The sequence below is a fragment of the Triticum urartu genome, chromosome 6A, assembly GCF_056163025.1.
Source record: "Triticum urartu cultivar PI428250 chromosome 6A, HENAU_Tu73, whole genome shotgun sequence".
NCBI lineage: Eukaryota > Viridiplantae > Streptophyta > Magnoliopsida > Poales > Poaceae > Triticum > Triticum urartu.
The window spans coordinates 413,295,826-413,312,388 of NC_141878.1; the positions used below are offsets into that span (position 1 = coordinate 413,295,826).

The following is a 16,563-nucleotide window of genomic DNA, read 5'->3' on the forward strand; positions in this document are numbered from 1 at the left end:
AAATTGGGTTGCCTCCCAACACGCGCTATTGTTTAACGCCCCTAGCTAGGCATAAAAGCGAGGATAGATCTAGGTATTGCCATTGTAATAAGATAGATCGGTGAAACTCATTTCATATTCTCTACGTTCGGCAGCAAGTTTTCTTTGAGGCAAGCAAAAGTAATCAAAATGGCTAAATTTAATGGGACAAAAGTCCCCAAGATCAACTTTGGGAGGTATATGTTCCTCCTTTGGCCCTTCGTATTACACAACCAATTCATTATTATAAGCATTCTTTTGACAGAACTTTGTGAGCCTATACTCAAGAGAATATCCTAGTTCATTATTTCGAATGGCCAAATCATCATTAAGTTCAGAAATTCTATCAACTAAAACATTGGTAGGAACCCTTAAGATTTTCATTGAAAGCAACATAGTCTAGAGATTGAAAACACATTATTTCTTCTTGATCAAAAAGGATAGCCTCTATGGGAGGACGGCAAGCGTCCACCCTATAATGCGCAAAGATTTCTTTGGCCTCTTATATTATGAATCTAAACTCATGAGCCAAAAAGATAGTAGCGGCAGGCTTAATAGAAGAATGCTCAATATTAGAAAATTCAAGGAAAATCCTTTGTATGCAAGGGTGCATGTGCATGAATTGTCTTTCAAGTTCAACTACAAGCATGGCAATAGCGTCCGCAAGACTACTACTTCTATGAAGGATAGAACTACCCGTAGAAGGTAAAGCACCGGCACAAGTAAAGAAATCTTGGATAACTCCTTTTCCAATAATATTACCACTACCAATACGGAATTTTTTTGTATGTAAGATAGGGGGTTCTTCAGCAGGAGCATCAGAATTTTTCATGATATTATTATTGTCCATATCGACAATAATTTCCCCAATTTCAGACATAACGGCAGAAAGTGCAAAAGGCAAAAAGAGGAAAATAGAGAAAGAGAGGGAGGATAGAGAGAGAGAGAGGGCGAATAAAACGGCAAGGGTGAAGTGGTGGAGAGGAAAACGAGAGGCAAATGGCAAATAATGTAATGCGGGAGATAAGGGTTTGTGATGGGTACTTGGTATGTTGACTTTTGCGTAGACCTTCCCCGGCAACGGCGCCAGAAATGCTTCTTGCTACCTCTTGAGCACTGCGTTGGTTTTCCTTTGAAGAGGAAAGGATGATGCAACAAAGTAGCGTAAGTATTTCCCTCAGTTTTTGAGAACCAAGATATCAATCCAGTAGGAGGCTACGCGCGAGTCCCTCGCACCTACACAAAACAAATAAATCCTCGCAACCAACGCGATAAGGGGTTGTCAATCCCTACACGGTCACTTACGAGAGTGAGATCTGATAGATATGATAAGATAATATTTTTGGTATTTTTATGATAAAGATGCAAAGTAAAATAAAAAGCAATGAAAATAACTAAGTGTTGGAAGATTAATATGATGGAAGATAGACCCGGGGGCCATAGGTTTCACTAGTGGCTTCTCTCAAGAGCATAAGTTTTTTACGGTGGGTGAACAAATTACCGTCGAGCAATTGACAGAATTGAGCATAGTTATGAGAATATCTAGGTATGATCATGTATATAGGCATCACGTCCGAGACAAGTAGGCCGACTCCTGCCTGCATCTACTACTATTACTCCACACATCGACCGCTATCCAGCATGCATCTAGAGTATTAAGTTCATAAGAACAGAGTAACGCTTTAAGCAAGATGATATGATGTAGAGGGATAAATTCATGCAATATGATAAAAAACCCATCTTGTTATCCTCGATGGCAATAATACAATACGTGCCTTGCTGCCCCTACTGTCATTGGGAAAGGACACCGCAAGATTGAACCCAAAGCTAAGCACTTCTCCCATTGCAAGAAAGATCAATCTAGTAAGCCAAACCAAACTGATAATTCGAAGAGACTTGCAAAGATAACCAATCATACATAAAAGAATTCAGAAGATTCAAATATTGTTCATAGATAAACTTGATCATAAACCCACAATTCACCGGTCTCAACAAACACACCGCAAAAGAATATTACATGGAATAGATCTCCACAAGAGAGGGGGAGAACATTGTATTGAGATCCAAAAAGAGAGAAGAAGCCATCTAGCTAATAACTATGGACCCGAAGGTCTGAGGTAAACTACTAACACTTCATCGGAGGGGCTATGGTGTTGATGTAGAAGCCCTCCGTGATCAATGGCCCCTCCGGTGAAGCTCTGGAATAGGCCCCAAGATGGGATCTCATGGATACAGGAAGTTACGGCGGTCGAATTAGGGTTTTGGCTCCATATCTGATCGTTTGGGGGTACGTAGGTATATATAGGAGGAAGGAGTACGTCGGTGGAGCAACAGAGGGCCCATGAGGGTGGAGGGCGCGCCTGGGGGGGGGGGGGAGGCGCGCTCCCCTACCTCGTGGCTTCCCTGTTGGTTGCTTGACGTAGGGTCCAAGTCTCCTGGATCTTGTTCGTTCCAAAAATCACGTTCCCGAAGGTTTCATTCCGTTTGGACTCCGTTTGATATTCTTTTTCTACGAAACTCTGAAATAGGCAAAAAACAGTAATTCTCCGCTGGTCCTCCGGTTAATAGGTTAGTCCCAAAAATAATATAAAAGTGAATAATAAAGCCCAATAATGTCTAAAACAGAAGATACTATAGCATGGAGCAATCGAAATTTATAGATATGTTGGAGACGTATCATTGATGCATTGCTAGGTATATCCTCACACACGGTCTTTCCATATCTTTTGTTGATGCATAGGTTGATGATGATATGACCTTGGGGACGTACCAGGTTAGGTCTGCATACAAGTTAAAGCCTAGGAAGGGAATCAACAAGTACACACCTTAAGACTTCACCCAAAGAGGCAAAAGAACGGTCGGCACCTCGCGGATGGCGGCTTTGGACGACTATTTGGATGACGATGTGGATGACATGGAGGAACCGGAGCCGGAGCGGGAGCGGGTTCCTCTTCCTAGGAAGGTGAAGAAGTTAGCCAGCAAGAGGAGGGGGGGGGGGAGCAGCCAAAAAGCGCTCAAGGAACTAGTCATCGTCCTCTATTTGTAATGTTGAACTTGAAGTGGTGGTAGCTTTTAGTAATGTGAAACTTGTTATTTCGTTTAACTTGGAGTGGTGGTAGCTCTATGTTGAACTTGAAGTCATTGTATGTCTTAGTTATGTTGAACTTAGAGTGGTGGTAGCTCTATGTTGAACTTGAAGTCATTGGTTGTCTTAGCAATGTTGAACTTGTTGTCTTAGCAATGTTGAACTTGTTGTCTTAGTAATGTTCAACTGGAAATGCTGTCTTTGTTGAACTTAAAGATCCTTACTGCTTATTATAGGAAATGTTGAACTGTGCTTGAAAATGACCCGGTTTGCAAGTTTGCAAGTTACAGCCGGTGCAACGCCTAGCCTGGAAGCGCCACATTCTATTGTGCAACGCCTAGCACCAGAGAGCAAACAACTGTGAAGACAACATATGCACAAAGTACTTCACGACACATAGTACTTCATGACACATACTAGTTTATAACACATAGTACTTCAACTTGAGGAGTAGTTCATACAACCAAATTTAGGAGGAAATACATAGTACTTCACGACACATAGTAGTTCACAACCAAATGGAGGAGGAGAGATAGTAGTTCATGACACATAGTAGTTCACAACCAAATCGAAGAGCATAGTTTAGAGGATAACATGATCATCGTCCACAAGCAAGTTGAAGATGACATAGCTCTATTGCGTAGAGCAAGGCCCCTTTCCCTTCTTCTTCTTCCTCTATTCTTCCTCTTCCTCCTCCTTTTTCCTTATGAGGTGGGCCTCCTTAACCAGCCTCTCCATGAATATCTGATTCTCCCTCTCTTTTTTTCAGCTGCAATTGCCCAAAGTTTCATGGTTCCTTCTTCAAAATCCTTTTGACGCTTCTTCTGTGCCTCCTCACATTTCCTCACCAACCCTTGATCCCTAGCGCGCATCGCATTTGACGCTCTCTCTTTTGCCTTCCTCTTCTCCTCAAGCTCCTCTTCATTCTTTTTCTTTAGCTTGGCTGCATCCTCCTCTCTAAGCTTCTTCGCAGCCTTCTCCCACCATCCCGCCATCTCATCTTCGCCATCCTCCTTCATTGTTGGTTTGTTGGGTTGGGAAGCCACCATACCTACAATGAGTGAAACATAATGGTTAGTAAAGACAATAAGAACAAATGGAAGCACATGTAAAACAAGAACATATGAAAAAGAAGAACATATAAAAAACAAGAACATATGAAAAACAAGAACATATGAAACATTATAGTTAGTGAGCAACATACGGAAATGGTCCATCGAGGTATCCAAACATTCCTCTATAACAACCTTGCCCTTGTCCATCACCATGGCCAAGTCCATCACCAAGGCCAAGTCCATCACCACTATTGCCGTCACGGGTAATCCACGTGCACCTTTAAGCACCCTATTGAAGCATTCGGCCATATTGCTTGTCATTTGACCATGTCTCCGGCCATCTTCATCAAAATCACGTGCCCACTTGTTCCGGTGTTGAATGTGCCTATTGAGAAAGTCTTGACCCCCGGGATCAAGTTTTTTGTGTGCGAGCAATTTGTTCAACAAAGTGGCGAATCGATTCTCGGAGAAAGCGAGACAACAATCTTGAAGATCATCGGCCAACTCCTTAAGGCCACATGCCCTATAGAAGTTTGAACAAAAGTGCCTCATGCACCATCGATGGTGCAACGGAGCATGCCCAGGAATGTCAATCTCCACCGCGTTAAGAATTCCTTGACGTCGATCCGATATGACACAAATTTCCCTTTGAGCAGGTAACACCTTCGTCCTCAAAAGACGCAAAAACCACTCCCAGTTGTCATTGTTCTCCGCCTCAACCAAAGCAAATGCCAATGGCAACACCCGGTTATTGGCATCACTTGCTATCGCAACCAACAAGGTGCCCTTGTATTGTCCGGTCAAGAACGTGCCATCAATGGTGATGACCGGCCTACAGTGTTCAAAAGCCCTCACGCATTGCCCGAACGCCCAAAATGCACGGCCAAATACTCGGACTTTCCTTCCTTCATGATCCGTTGTTTGGTGCCCATGAGGCTCGACCGCATGAACCATGCCCGAGTTTGCGGCGGCCATGGCTAACAACAACCTAGGGATTCCGTCGTATGCTTGCTCCCAAGTACCATACACCATCTTAAATGCGGCTTGCTTCGCCTTCCGTGCCTTGCCGTACTTCACCTTGTAATGAAAGATGGCTTTCACAAGGTCAGTGACATGTTGGACGCTCATTGTTGGAAGTGTGGATATTGAGTTCGAGAGCCTGTAAGCGATGAACTCGGACGTGAGTTGTCTGTGGTCTTGGGACACAATCTTGCCATCCACCCTTTTGCCTCGGCACATGTGAGTTGGCACACAACTCACTACGTGCCAAGTGGGACCTCCTTTCCATGGTCTTGCACGCACAATCCACGGACATATTTCATCTTCATATGCACATGCAACCGTGTAGCGCACATTGACGTTCGAGTGCACCACCTTGTGTGGACGATAATGCGTAACCGAGTAGTTGTCGAGCCACATCTTCAATTCCAAGAAGGTTTCAAACTTAGACCCTTTAGCAATCCGGTTTTTGTCGTCTCCCAAATCATGGTGAGACCTTGGCCTAACCCCAAGAGATATAGATTTGCCACCATCCACAACAGCTTCATCCGCGAGACTAACATCCTTGAACAATGGTGTCTTGTGATCCCGACCGAATACCTTCTCGAAAGCTTCGGCCTCCTTCACCGTGAACCCCTCCTCATCAACTTGTTCATCGGGACCTTCGTCATCCGAATCCGATGCATATGCACGGGAAAAAAAGGATGGAATGGTCCATTGTCTCTTGCAAATGATATTTGTCGAGATCACCCACATTGTTGTCATGGAGATCAACTTCATTGTCATCGTCCGCATACTCATCATTGTCCTCCTGCAAAGCTTCATCTTGGTTGTTTGTAAACGGGCTCAATGTTGGCCTCACTTCTTGGGTCAAAAGAGATTCAACAATTTCATCTCGCTTCAAGGGTGGGGGGCTACTAGCAACCAAAGGGGAGGGTTTCCGGTTCAAGTCCAAATGCAAACTTGAATCAACCTTGTTCGTTGCAAATAACTCAAGAGCCTTGTCAAGTGATTCGGCCACCGTTTCCTTGTATGCAACCCAACGTTGCTCTGAGTTGACACACATTGTCTTCCAACGGATGTGCATTCCAAAACCTACATTATGCCTTCCCTCCAACTCAATGATATCACTAGGGTCCATCCAATTCAAATCTTTCCTCACTTGTTGCAAGAGCTCCGCATAGCTAGGACTACTATCAAACACCATGTCAAGCTCATCCGGGTCCGGTTCAATATTGCCTTTCAAGAAGGCGTCTTTGTCCCCATGATGAACAAACACACTTGTTCTTCCCATCCCTATAAGCATTCAAATAACACAACGTAACATTGCTTCAATGAGTACTAATTTAAGGATTAACACGGAATACAAACCCTAAAATATATATCAAACAACAACCCTAACCCTAACCCTAACCCTAACCATAACCCTAGCCCTAAACCTAACCCTAGCACCAACATAAGAACACCCCTAAGAATAACCCTAACATACTAACAAAGCCTAATCATAGGAAATTGGCAAACAAAGATCTCATATCTCCATGCAAATGTCTAGATATCAACAAAACTAGGGTTTCCCCAAACTAGCAACAAATGAGCAATTTGATAACATTACTTGGATCAAAACAAGGGGATCGGAGAAGATTACCTTGAGGGAGGGTTTGACTTCGAAATCCACGGACAAATTCTTCAAATTTGCAAGATTTGGGAGAGGATTTGAGAGGGGAAGAGAGTGGGAGAGGGGGCAAAGCTCGGGTTGGGATGTGTGGGGTGGGGGAGGGGGCCCAGCCAAGCGGCTGGATAAGTCACACTGCAGCGCCCGAGCGCTAGGCGCTGCACATTAAACGTGTGGCGCCTAGCTCCTAGGCGCTGCACTGCTGGGTGCGGGCCCAGGGGCTGCCACGGTGGACTAGCGTACAACCCCCCCTCGAGGTAGGCACTGCACCATTGGGTGTGGCGCCTGCGTGGCGGGCGCTACACAAAAAGGTCATCGACGTGAAATAGTTTCACGGACAGTTCATTCTGTGAATTGATTTCGTCTCGAGGTCAAAATTGTCAAATTTGCCTCCAGAAACCATCTTGCTATACTGTACCCACCGAAAAAAAACATTTCACTACAAAATTGTCGAGCGAGCTGTGGCACTGCGCTAACTTGTGCACCATTCATACATTTTTAGGGCATAAAAACGATTAATGCAATTTTACCCCATGTTTTTCCCCGCGGAGAAGAAAAATGACTCGAATGAATGTGCAATGCCAATTGTTCGCCATCACTCCCTCTGTACTAAAAAAGAAAGCTTGAAAGTTTTGTCCGAAATCAAATGTTGTAAAGTTTGATTAGAAAAAAAAAATCAACAACTACAACGCCTAAATATGCATAATAAATATTTTATTGCATTAAATGATATTTTTTTACACCGCAGAAAAATGATAGTATTTTGACATTGTAGTTGTTGAAATATTTTTATGAACTTACATAGTAAAATATTTGCACCATCTGATTTCAATCAAAATGTATAGATCTTCTTTTCAAGCATGAAAGCAGTACTGCACAGACCAATATGAGCACGCAGCACTTCGTAATCTCAACCATATGTCCATACTGATCCGCAACGTTCTTGTATCACAAACAAGACCCAAACTTATTCCGCGTACGTGCCGCAACTATTATTAATCTGTGGAGTGGTTTCTCCCGGAGGACGGGTCGCGTTTCAGCTGCTCCGCGATGCCGGTGGCGAGGCAGTAGGCCACGGACTGTATGGTGATCATGGGGTTGACGCCCACCGCGCTGGGCAGGACGCTGCCGTCGCACACGTACAGCCGCTCCGCCTCCCAGCTCTCGCCGCGCGCGTCCACGGCGCCGTCCCCGGCCGTCGCGCCCATCCTGCAGCTGCCCATCTGGTGCGCCGTGCAGCACAGGCTCCAGTTCTCGCTCTTGGACTGCGGCCCGCGCACCCCGGTCACGCCGTCCAGGAACTCCTCCACCTCCTCCTCCGTCGCGCCCTTGCACCTCAGCCTCTGCCCGTCGCTCCGGTGCGTGCCCACCTCCGTCGCGCCGGCCGCCACCAGGATGCGCAGCGCCCTCCGCAGCCCCTCGCGCTGGTTCTCCCTGTCCACCGGGTCCAGGTGGTACGCGATCCGCCGCTCGCCGTGCACCGTCCCCGACCCGCGGTCCCTCACCAGGGAGAAGATGTGCACCGTCCGCCCGTAGTTGAGCATCCGCTCCTTCATGTCGCGCCCGGACACCCAGGGGAACTGCGTCCCCGCGGCGGCCACGCCCATCAGCGGCGTCTCCAGGATGGCCCGGTGCGGCAGCCCGTCGCCGCCGGCAGCCTCCACCTTGTGCAGGGACGTGATGATGCCACCCTCGTACATCTTGCCCTTCAGCTCCGGCATCTTGCCCGGCGGGAAGTAGCCCCACGCCATGGCGGTCGGGTGGAGGTGGAGGTTCTTGCCGATGTGCGGGTTCTTGAGCCCGCTGCCGCGCAGCAGCACCGGCGTGAGGAGGGAGCCGCCCGCTGCGACGGTCACCTTGGCGCGCACCTCCAGCTTCCTCGTGATCGCCGGGTTGGAGCTGGTAGCCACCACACCGACACACCGCTTCCCCCTCGCACCGGCCGCGTCAGTGAACAGCAGCTTCTCCGCCTTGCAACCCGTCAGGATCACGGCGCCGCGGGCCACCGCGTCGACCAGCCACGTCGTGTCCGTGCCGCGCTTGTCCCCGGTGCGGCAGCCGTACCCGCAGCTGCCGCAGTAGTGGCCCTCCGACGAGTTCCTCGCCACCGGCTCGACCTTGTACCCCAGCTTCTCGCACCCCTTGCGCAGGACCTTGTTCTGGAGCCCCTCCTCCTTGCAGCCCGACGTCACGCCAAGCCGCTTGAACACCGCGTCCATCGCGGCGGTGTACTCTGACTTGTCGAACAGCGGCAGGCCGTGCGCGGCCGCCCACTCCTTGCGCACGCTGTCGGGTGTCTTGATGCAGGCCGACCAGTTGACGGCTGAGCCGCCGCCGACCGTGGAGCCGGCCAGGAGGAGCCCGCTGCCGCTGATCGTGCTCACGAACCCGCCGTACTCGTAGAGCTGGCTCATCGACGGGCCCTCGATGGACGTGTAGTCCCTGGCCGTGAAGTAGTTCCCCTTCTCGATGACCACCACCTTGTGGCCGGCCCCTGCGAGCACCGCGGCGGCCACGCCCCCGCCGCAGCCGGAGCCGACGATGACGACATCGCACTCGATCCTGCACACGTTACGCGACGCGTCCTCGGTCACCGCGAGGCCCTTTTCGGCGAGGCTAGTCGGGAGGGACGCGTCCGTCTGGTGGATGGTCTCGACCACGCCGTCGTCGAGTGGCCGCTTGGTGTTTGCTTGTTCTTCTTGCTCCGTAGCCTCGTCCGTTGCCGGGCTGTAGCCGATTGCTCGCCAGTGAGGATTCTCCGAGTTCTCGTCGGTCTGCGGGAAATGAAACACCATCGTCACAGCTGTTTGCTGTTAGGGCATGTACAATGGTTGAAAAGATAGTCTTATCTTAAGTCTTGCATGTAATTTAAAGATGATAAAAAAGTATGTCCACAATGAGTCATATCTTAGTCTTATCTTTAATAACTAGCAATTCCGATCATCTTTTGTCTTATCTTAAGAGAAGACAAGCCTTTTCTTACGAGTTCTCTCTCCTTCATCTCATTATTTATCTCATTATTTATCCTATATGGCATTTCTAAGATAGCACCATTGTACATGCCCTCATTTTCAACTCAACAAATCCACTGCATTGCCGGAGCTGGTTCCTGTCATTTTCAACTTAAAATCTATTTTCGTTCTCAAAAAAATAATCTATTTCTAGCACGCTACCTAAATTCGGGCCCAATTGGTGTCGTCGGAGAAGGTGAAGAATTAGTGAGATTGTTCGGAAGTCGCAGCCAAGACATTTTGGGAAAAAATTGGGAAAAACCCAACAAGAAATTAAGTGTGCCTGTGCCATAAGGTCTCCAACCACTAATAAATTCTAAAAACGGGGACACGTCTCACTCTCTTGGATTGTCCATACAGTAATAACCAACGGCCAGCGGTGCACACCATGATCGGCATGGATCCATCGACGCATCACCATCAGGAGCGCTGCGGCGGTGATTCGCAGGGCCTGGGATCCGTCGCGCTGTAAGCCTACAATTCACACGTTCGGCCCAAGGAGTAAAACGATTACTGACGAACCACCCGATGTTCACAAAGAGCATGTGGCCTTTCGTCAGACTATCATGAAAGCCGTGGTACACTGGCTGCTAAACAGCGTGCATGCATGCGTCCATTATTGCACCGTGCCGCGCGCGCGCAGAGGCGCCATGGCCAACAGGCAACAGCAAGATCGTACGCTATACTTCCACCACAAATATAGTCGTATACTCGTATATAAGCTGCCGCCTGCCGATGCAATGCACGCGAGAAGCTTAGCTAATGTTTTCATTTGCAAACTGTACATGAAGTCGTACCGGGTGTGGCAAATGGTTAAGACATACTACTGCTACAAAAGTAGGCGCGCGTGCTTACCCAGGAGTAGAAGACGTAGAGGCAGAAGACCTTGACGAGGAGGAAGAAGAGGCGCAGAGGCGGGAGCATGGTCTCCCGGCTCCACCGGCGCAGCGCGTCCTCCCGCCGGTCCACCGGCATCTCCGCGAACCGCTGCACGAACGGGGAGCTCCACGACAGGCACCGGGCGCCGCACAGCGCGAGCGTCCCCAGCCGCGTGCCCAGCAGCCACAGCACCGTCCGCACCAGCGTCAGCGCCTCCCGGAGACACATTGCCGACATCAGCTGCGCCACCTGAGCGCGCGTGTACGCACAGAGTCAGCCGCCGGTTGGTAGCAAAACGCAGGTCGTCAAGACAGGTCGTCGTATCGTAGCTAGTCGCAGGTATATGTGTGTGTGTGCTACTAACCTCGTCCGGAACGGGCGGGTCGGCGGCGGATGCGAGGAAGAAGTCCCGGACGGCCTTGTCAGCGGCCAGGTGGTGGGCGTCGGGCGGCAGCGACGGGACCAGCGCGCCGCAGACGGCGGTGAGCGACATCATCTGGGTGGCGGAGAAGCCGTGCGTGTAGGGCTCCGTCCTCGCGCCTCCTCCCCGCAGGAGGGGGTGGCCCTGCCTTCCTCTCTGCTTCTTGTCCTCTTCCATGGCGCCTGGCCTTTCTGATGTCCTCAAAGCACAGGGGTGTAGTGGAGCGTGGGTGGGTGGGTAGCGGCGAGCTGCGAGACAAGCGGAGTGTGGAGGTACCGAGGCTTTAACATTGGACGATGATGGATGGGCGGCAGCGTCCGCTGCTTTCCGGGCCCCGCGGAACGCGGAAGGATTGCGAGATTTCAGAACCATCCAGCCACAGCATTTTATTTTACTGCCTGATCATCTCATCTGTTAACTGAACCGGAGGTGCAGAGTAACAGTCTGAACTGAACTGAATGTAGAACGGTGCACAGCTCATCGGCTGGGACGGCTTACGTGCCGCGGCACGGCAGCCTGCTGTGTCCTCGCACGGCCGGCGCAACGGCTCAACCGCGCGCGTGTTCTGTCCCCTCGGCGGGCTGGATGCTGCGAGCTGCAACCACGGAATTGTGGCCGTGTGCCATTTTGCTTGGAGATTCTGGAGGAGGCGGACGGATGCTCGGCGCACCGCGCACGTACGTTGCAACAGCAAAAACGGAGAGTCCCGATCCAATTGACTTCTTACCGACCTTAGAGCATCTCTAGCAGATCTCTCGTATCACAAACCTTTAAAGCGGGATATAAGGACCGTGAAAAACGTGTTTTAAAGGCTGGCGTGGGCTGCGACGAAACAGATTCCGCAAAGTCAAACGGTAAAACAGAATATTCACACATCCGGCCTTACGGGGTCTGTTCCGCCGCAGCCCACGCGAGCCCTCAAAACGAAAAAACAAAATGGACAATTTGACAGCAATTCCGATAAATGGCTACAAATTTAAACAATCAAACATAGTTTGCGCGAAAATTAAACATAGTTTCATCCATGACTCAGAAGAACCTCATGCAAAAACCACTGCCATCTCCATGACCGGCATCATCACTCTACACCACCATCACCGGTGTAATCCATGACCATCATCACCATAATCACTTTCCATCACCGGCATCGAAGCCACCACCCGTCGCGGCTTGCTTCCTTCTCTCCAAGATCTCCCTCGCAATATCGTGCCATTCTTTGGTGAGGTCGTCCATGTCATTGTCATTCATCATCATGATCTTGTTCTCCTCTTGAAGAAGCTTAGCCAAGGCCTTGTTCTCCTCGGCAAGGGCTCATCTCTCCTCAATGGCGACCTTGCGCAACCCCTCTTCCTTGAGTAAATGCCACTTTTCTTGCTTCTCTTGCGCCTACTTGTCGGCCAACTCCTTCTTTGCCTCCAATGTCTTGGCCACCATCAACGCATTTGATTGCACCATGTGTTAGGAACCCAGTAGTATATCTCTCGATCCATTACACTAGCTCACGAATTCGAGTCTCAAGTAGCGATTATAGTATCGGGTACATGAATTGGAAGAATGGGATCGAGGGATAGAGAGGAACAGGTGCCGCCGCCGTTGCCGTGATCCACTGGATGGCCTCTCCTTCTGTGCGTCTGGCTTAAGTAGTTGGAGTGATGAGCCTCGGATGGGCCAAGTCCATGGGCTGGCCCAAGGGGTAGGCCCTGTACATGTACATGTTAGGAGGGCTCCTAACATCCCTCCCTCCTTGAAATCCGGCTTGACCCCAAGTCGGCACCACCAAGGACCGCCCGGGTCCCATTGCACTCGATGGTCGTTGACTTGCTTGAAGTTGCGATGGTAGCAGAAGGCGGGGTGCCTTGAACGACATGGGAGTAGTAGTCATGGACGATGGCGACCCAACCAAAGGAACTGTCGAGGGAGTAGTCATTGTTGAAGCCGTTGGAGTACTTGCGGTCGACGGAGCCTTGTGCGAAGCAGGCAGCAATAGCGATGACACCCCTCCCTCCTTGAGAACATTGTTGATCGGAGCCGGTAAAGGGTAGTATACCACCCGTGGCATGTGCTGTCTTGCTAATCACCTCCACCATCATAATTGTCGATGACCGAAAAGTAGAAGCTAGGAAGGTGACAAGACAGCGGGCAACCAAGATGGCGCACCTCCCTTTTTGAAACACCTCTCGTCGAATCAATTTCCTTAGCAACAACAATCTAAGGCCTCCAGGATCCCAAGACGTGTCAAGCTGGTCCATGCCCATGTCAAATCCTAACAGATCCATACCGTACGAGAGCAGATAATCTGAATGAAGACCAATTAAGGAGCACCGGCCGATAAATTCAACATTCCGCAAGTCAGTGATGTCCACCTGATGATCTATGTACATCACAAGCTCATGGGACATAGCCCCACACACATCAAGTACTGGAAACTCAATTTTCGAACTGTTGCTGGGACTCGAACTTCTGCTGATAAAGAATTCAAACCAAGGGCGTAGTCCGCCACTATGCTTGATCATCACATGCGGCTGGTGAACAAAAAGACCGCCAACTTGTTCAGAACTACATGCGGAATTATCAAAGCTGAATCTGGTTAAACTGTAGCTTGCCAATGAGCCCACCGAGGTAAGTGCACGGTGTGACGCCCTTGATTCAATCGTACACTAATCATACACGCATATGTGTACGATCAAGATCAAGGACTCACGGGAGGATATCACTGTTGGGGAACGTAGTAATTTCAAAAAAATTCCTATGCTCACGCAAGATCATGGTGATGCATAGCAACGAGAGGGGAGAGTGTTGTCTACGTACCCTCGTAGACCGGCAACGGAAGTGTTGACACAACGTAGAGGAAGTACTCGTACGTCTTCCCGATCCAAGTACCGAACGTACGGCACCTCCGAGTTCTGCACATGTTCAACTCGGTGACGTCCCTCGAGTTCCGATCCAGCAAAACGTTGAGGGAGAGTTTCGTCAGCACGACGGCGTGATGACGGTGATGATGTTCTACCGATGCAGGGCTTTGCCTAAGCACCGCTACGATATGACCGAGGTGGAATATGGTGGAAGGGGGCACCGCACACGGCTCACGGGGATCAACTTGTGTGTCATGGGGTGCCCCCTTGCCTCAGTATATAAAGGAGGGAGAGGGGGAGGTGCGGCCGGCCCTATGGGTGCGCCTGGAGGAGTCCTACTCCAACCGGGAGTAGGACTCCCCCCTCTTGCCTTGTTGGAAAAGGAAGGAGGAAGGGAGAAAGAGGAAAGGGGGGCGCCGCCCCCCTTCCTTGTCCTATTCGGACTAGGGGGGAGGGGGCGCGCGGCCTGCCCTGGCCGGCCCTCCTCTTCTCCCTTATGGCCCATGTAGGCCCAATAACCCCCCCCCCCCCCGGTACTCCGGTAAAATCCTGATTTCACCCGGAACGTTTCCGATATCCAAATATAGGCTTCCAATATATCAATCTTTATGTCTCGACCATTTCGAGACTCCTCGTCATGTCCGTGATCAAATCCGGGACTCCGAAAAACCTTAGGTACATCAAAACATCAAAACCCTAATTACGATCGTCACCGAACTTTAAGCGTGCGGACCCTATGGGTTCGAGAACTATGTAGACATGACCGAGACACGTCTCCGGTCAATAACCAATAGCAGAACCTAGATGCTCATATTGGATCCTACATATTCTACGAAGATCTTTATCGGTCAGACCGCATAACAACATACGTTGTTCCCTTTGTCATCGGTATGTTACTTGCCCGAGATTCGATCGTCGGTATCTCAATACCTAGTTCAATCTCGTTACCGGCAAGTCTCTTTACTCGTTTCGTAATACATCATCCTGCAACTAACTTATTAGTTGCAATGCTTGCAAGGCTTGAGTGATGTGCATTACCGAGAGGGCCCAGAGATACCTCTCTGACAATCGGAGTGACAAATCCTAATCTCGAAATACGCCAACCCAACAAGTACCTTCGGAGACACGTGTAGAGCACCTTTATAATCACCCAGTTACGTTGTGAAGTTTGGTAGCACACAAAGTGTTCCTCCGGTAAACGGGAGTTGCATAATCTCATAGTCATAGGAACATGTATAAGTTATGAAGAAAGCAATAGCAACAAACTAAACGATCAAGTGCTAAGCTAACGGAATGGGTCAAGTCAATCACATCATTCGCCTAATGATGTGATGCCGTTAATCAAATAACAACTCATGTCTATGGTTAGGAAACATAACCATCTTTGATTAACGAGCTAGTCAAGTAGAGGCATACTAGCGACTCTCTGTTTTTGTCTATGTATTCACACATGTATTATGTTTCCGGTTAATACAATTCTAGCATGAATAATAAACATTTATCATGATATAAGGAAATAAATAATAACTTTATTATTGCCTCTAGGGCATATTTCCTTCAGTCTCCCACTTGCACTAGAGTCAATAATCTAGATTACACAGTAATGATTCTAACACCCATGGAGCCTTGGTGCTGATCATGTTTTGCTCGTGGAAGAGGCTTAGTCAGCGGGTCTGCAACATTCAGATCCGTATGTATCTTGCAAATTTCTATGTCTCCCACTTGGACTAAATTCTTAATGGAATTGAAGCGTCTCTTGATGTGTTTGTTTCTCTTGTGAAATCTGGATTCCTTTGCCAAGGCAATTGCACCAGTATTGTCACAAAATATTTTCATTGGACCCGATGCACTAGGTATGACACCTAGATCGGATATGAACTCCTTCATCCAGACTCCTTCATTTGCTGCTTCCGAAGCAGCTATGTACTCCGCTTCACATGTAGATCCCTCCACGGCGCTTTGTTTAGAACTGCACCAACTGACAGCTCCACCGTTCAGTAAAAACACGTATCCGGTTTGCGATTTAGAATAGTCCGGATCAGTGTCAAAGCTTGCATCAACGTAACCATTTATGATGAGCTCTTTGTCACCTCCATATACGAGAAACATATCCTTAGTCCTTTTCAGGTATTTCAGGATGTTGTTGACCACTGTCCAGTGATCCACTCCTGGATTACTTTGGTACCTCCCTGCTAGACTTATAGCAAGGCATACATCAGGTCTGGTACACAACATTGCATACATGATAGAGCCTATGGCTGAAGCATAGGGAACATCTTTCATTTTCTCTCTATCTTCTGCGGTGGTCGGACATTGAGTCTTACTCAACTTCACACCTTGTAACACAGGCAAGAACCCTTTCTTTGCTTGATCCATTTTGAACTTCTTCAAAACCTTGTCAAGGTATGTGCTTTGTGAAAGTCCAATTAAGCGTCTTGATCTATCTCTATAGATCTTAATGCCCAATATGTAAGCAGCTTCACTGAGGTCTTTCATTGAAAAACTCTTATTCAAGTATCCCTTTATGCTATCCAGAAATTCTACATCATTTCCAATCAATAATATGTCATC

General features: G+C 48.8%; 1 protein-coding gene across 1 annotated transcript; it reads right to left on the reverse strand.

The window, feature by feature from the left end:
• Positions 1-7,631: 7,631 nt before the first annotated feature.
• On the reverse strand, positions 7,632-11,488 carry LOC125513561 (long-chain-alcohol oxidase FAO2). The gene is made up of 3 exons (XM_048678690.2): positions 11,084-11,488; positions 10,696-10,968; positions 7,632-9,603 (listed from the first exon to the last, which is right to left on the reverse strand). Exons 1-3 carry the CDS (start codon positions 11,315-11,317, stop codon positions 7,825-7,827), a joined length of 2,286 nt encoding a protein of 761 aa, XP_048534647.2. The 5' UTR covers positions 11,318-11,488; the 3' UTR covers positions 7,632-7,824.
• Between the last annotated feature and the right edge of the window lie 5,075 nt (positions 11,489-16,563).

Excerpts from the sequence above, each read along its gene's own strand:
- LOC125513561 (XM_048678690.2), bottom strand. The coding sequence starts at position 11,317 with ATGGAAGAGGACAAGAAGCAGAGAGGAAGGCAGGGCCACCCCCTCCTG. Across the intron at positions 10,969-11,083 it reads ACCCGCCCGTTCCGGACGAG|GTGGCGCAGCTGATGTCGGC; the intron begins GTTAGTAGCACA and ends ACGCGCGCTCAG. Across the intron at positions 9,604-10,695 it reads TCTACGTCTTCTACTCCTGG|ACCGACGAGAACTCGGAGAA; the intron begins GTAAGCACGCGC and ends CATTTCCCGCAG.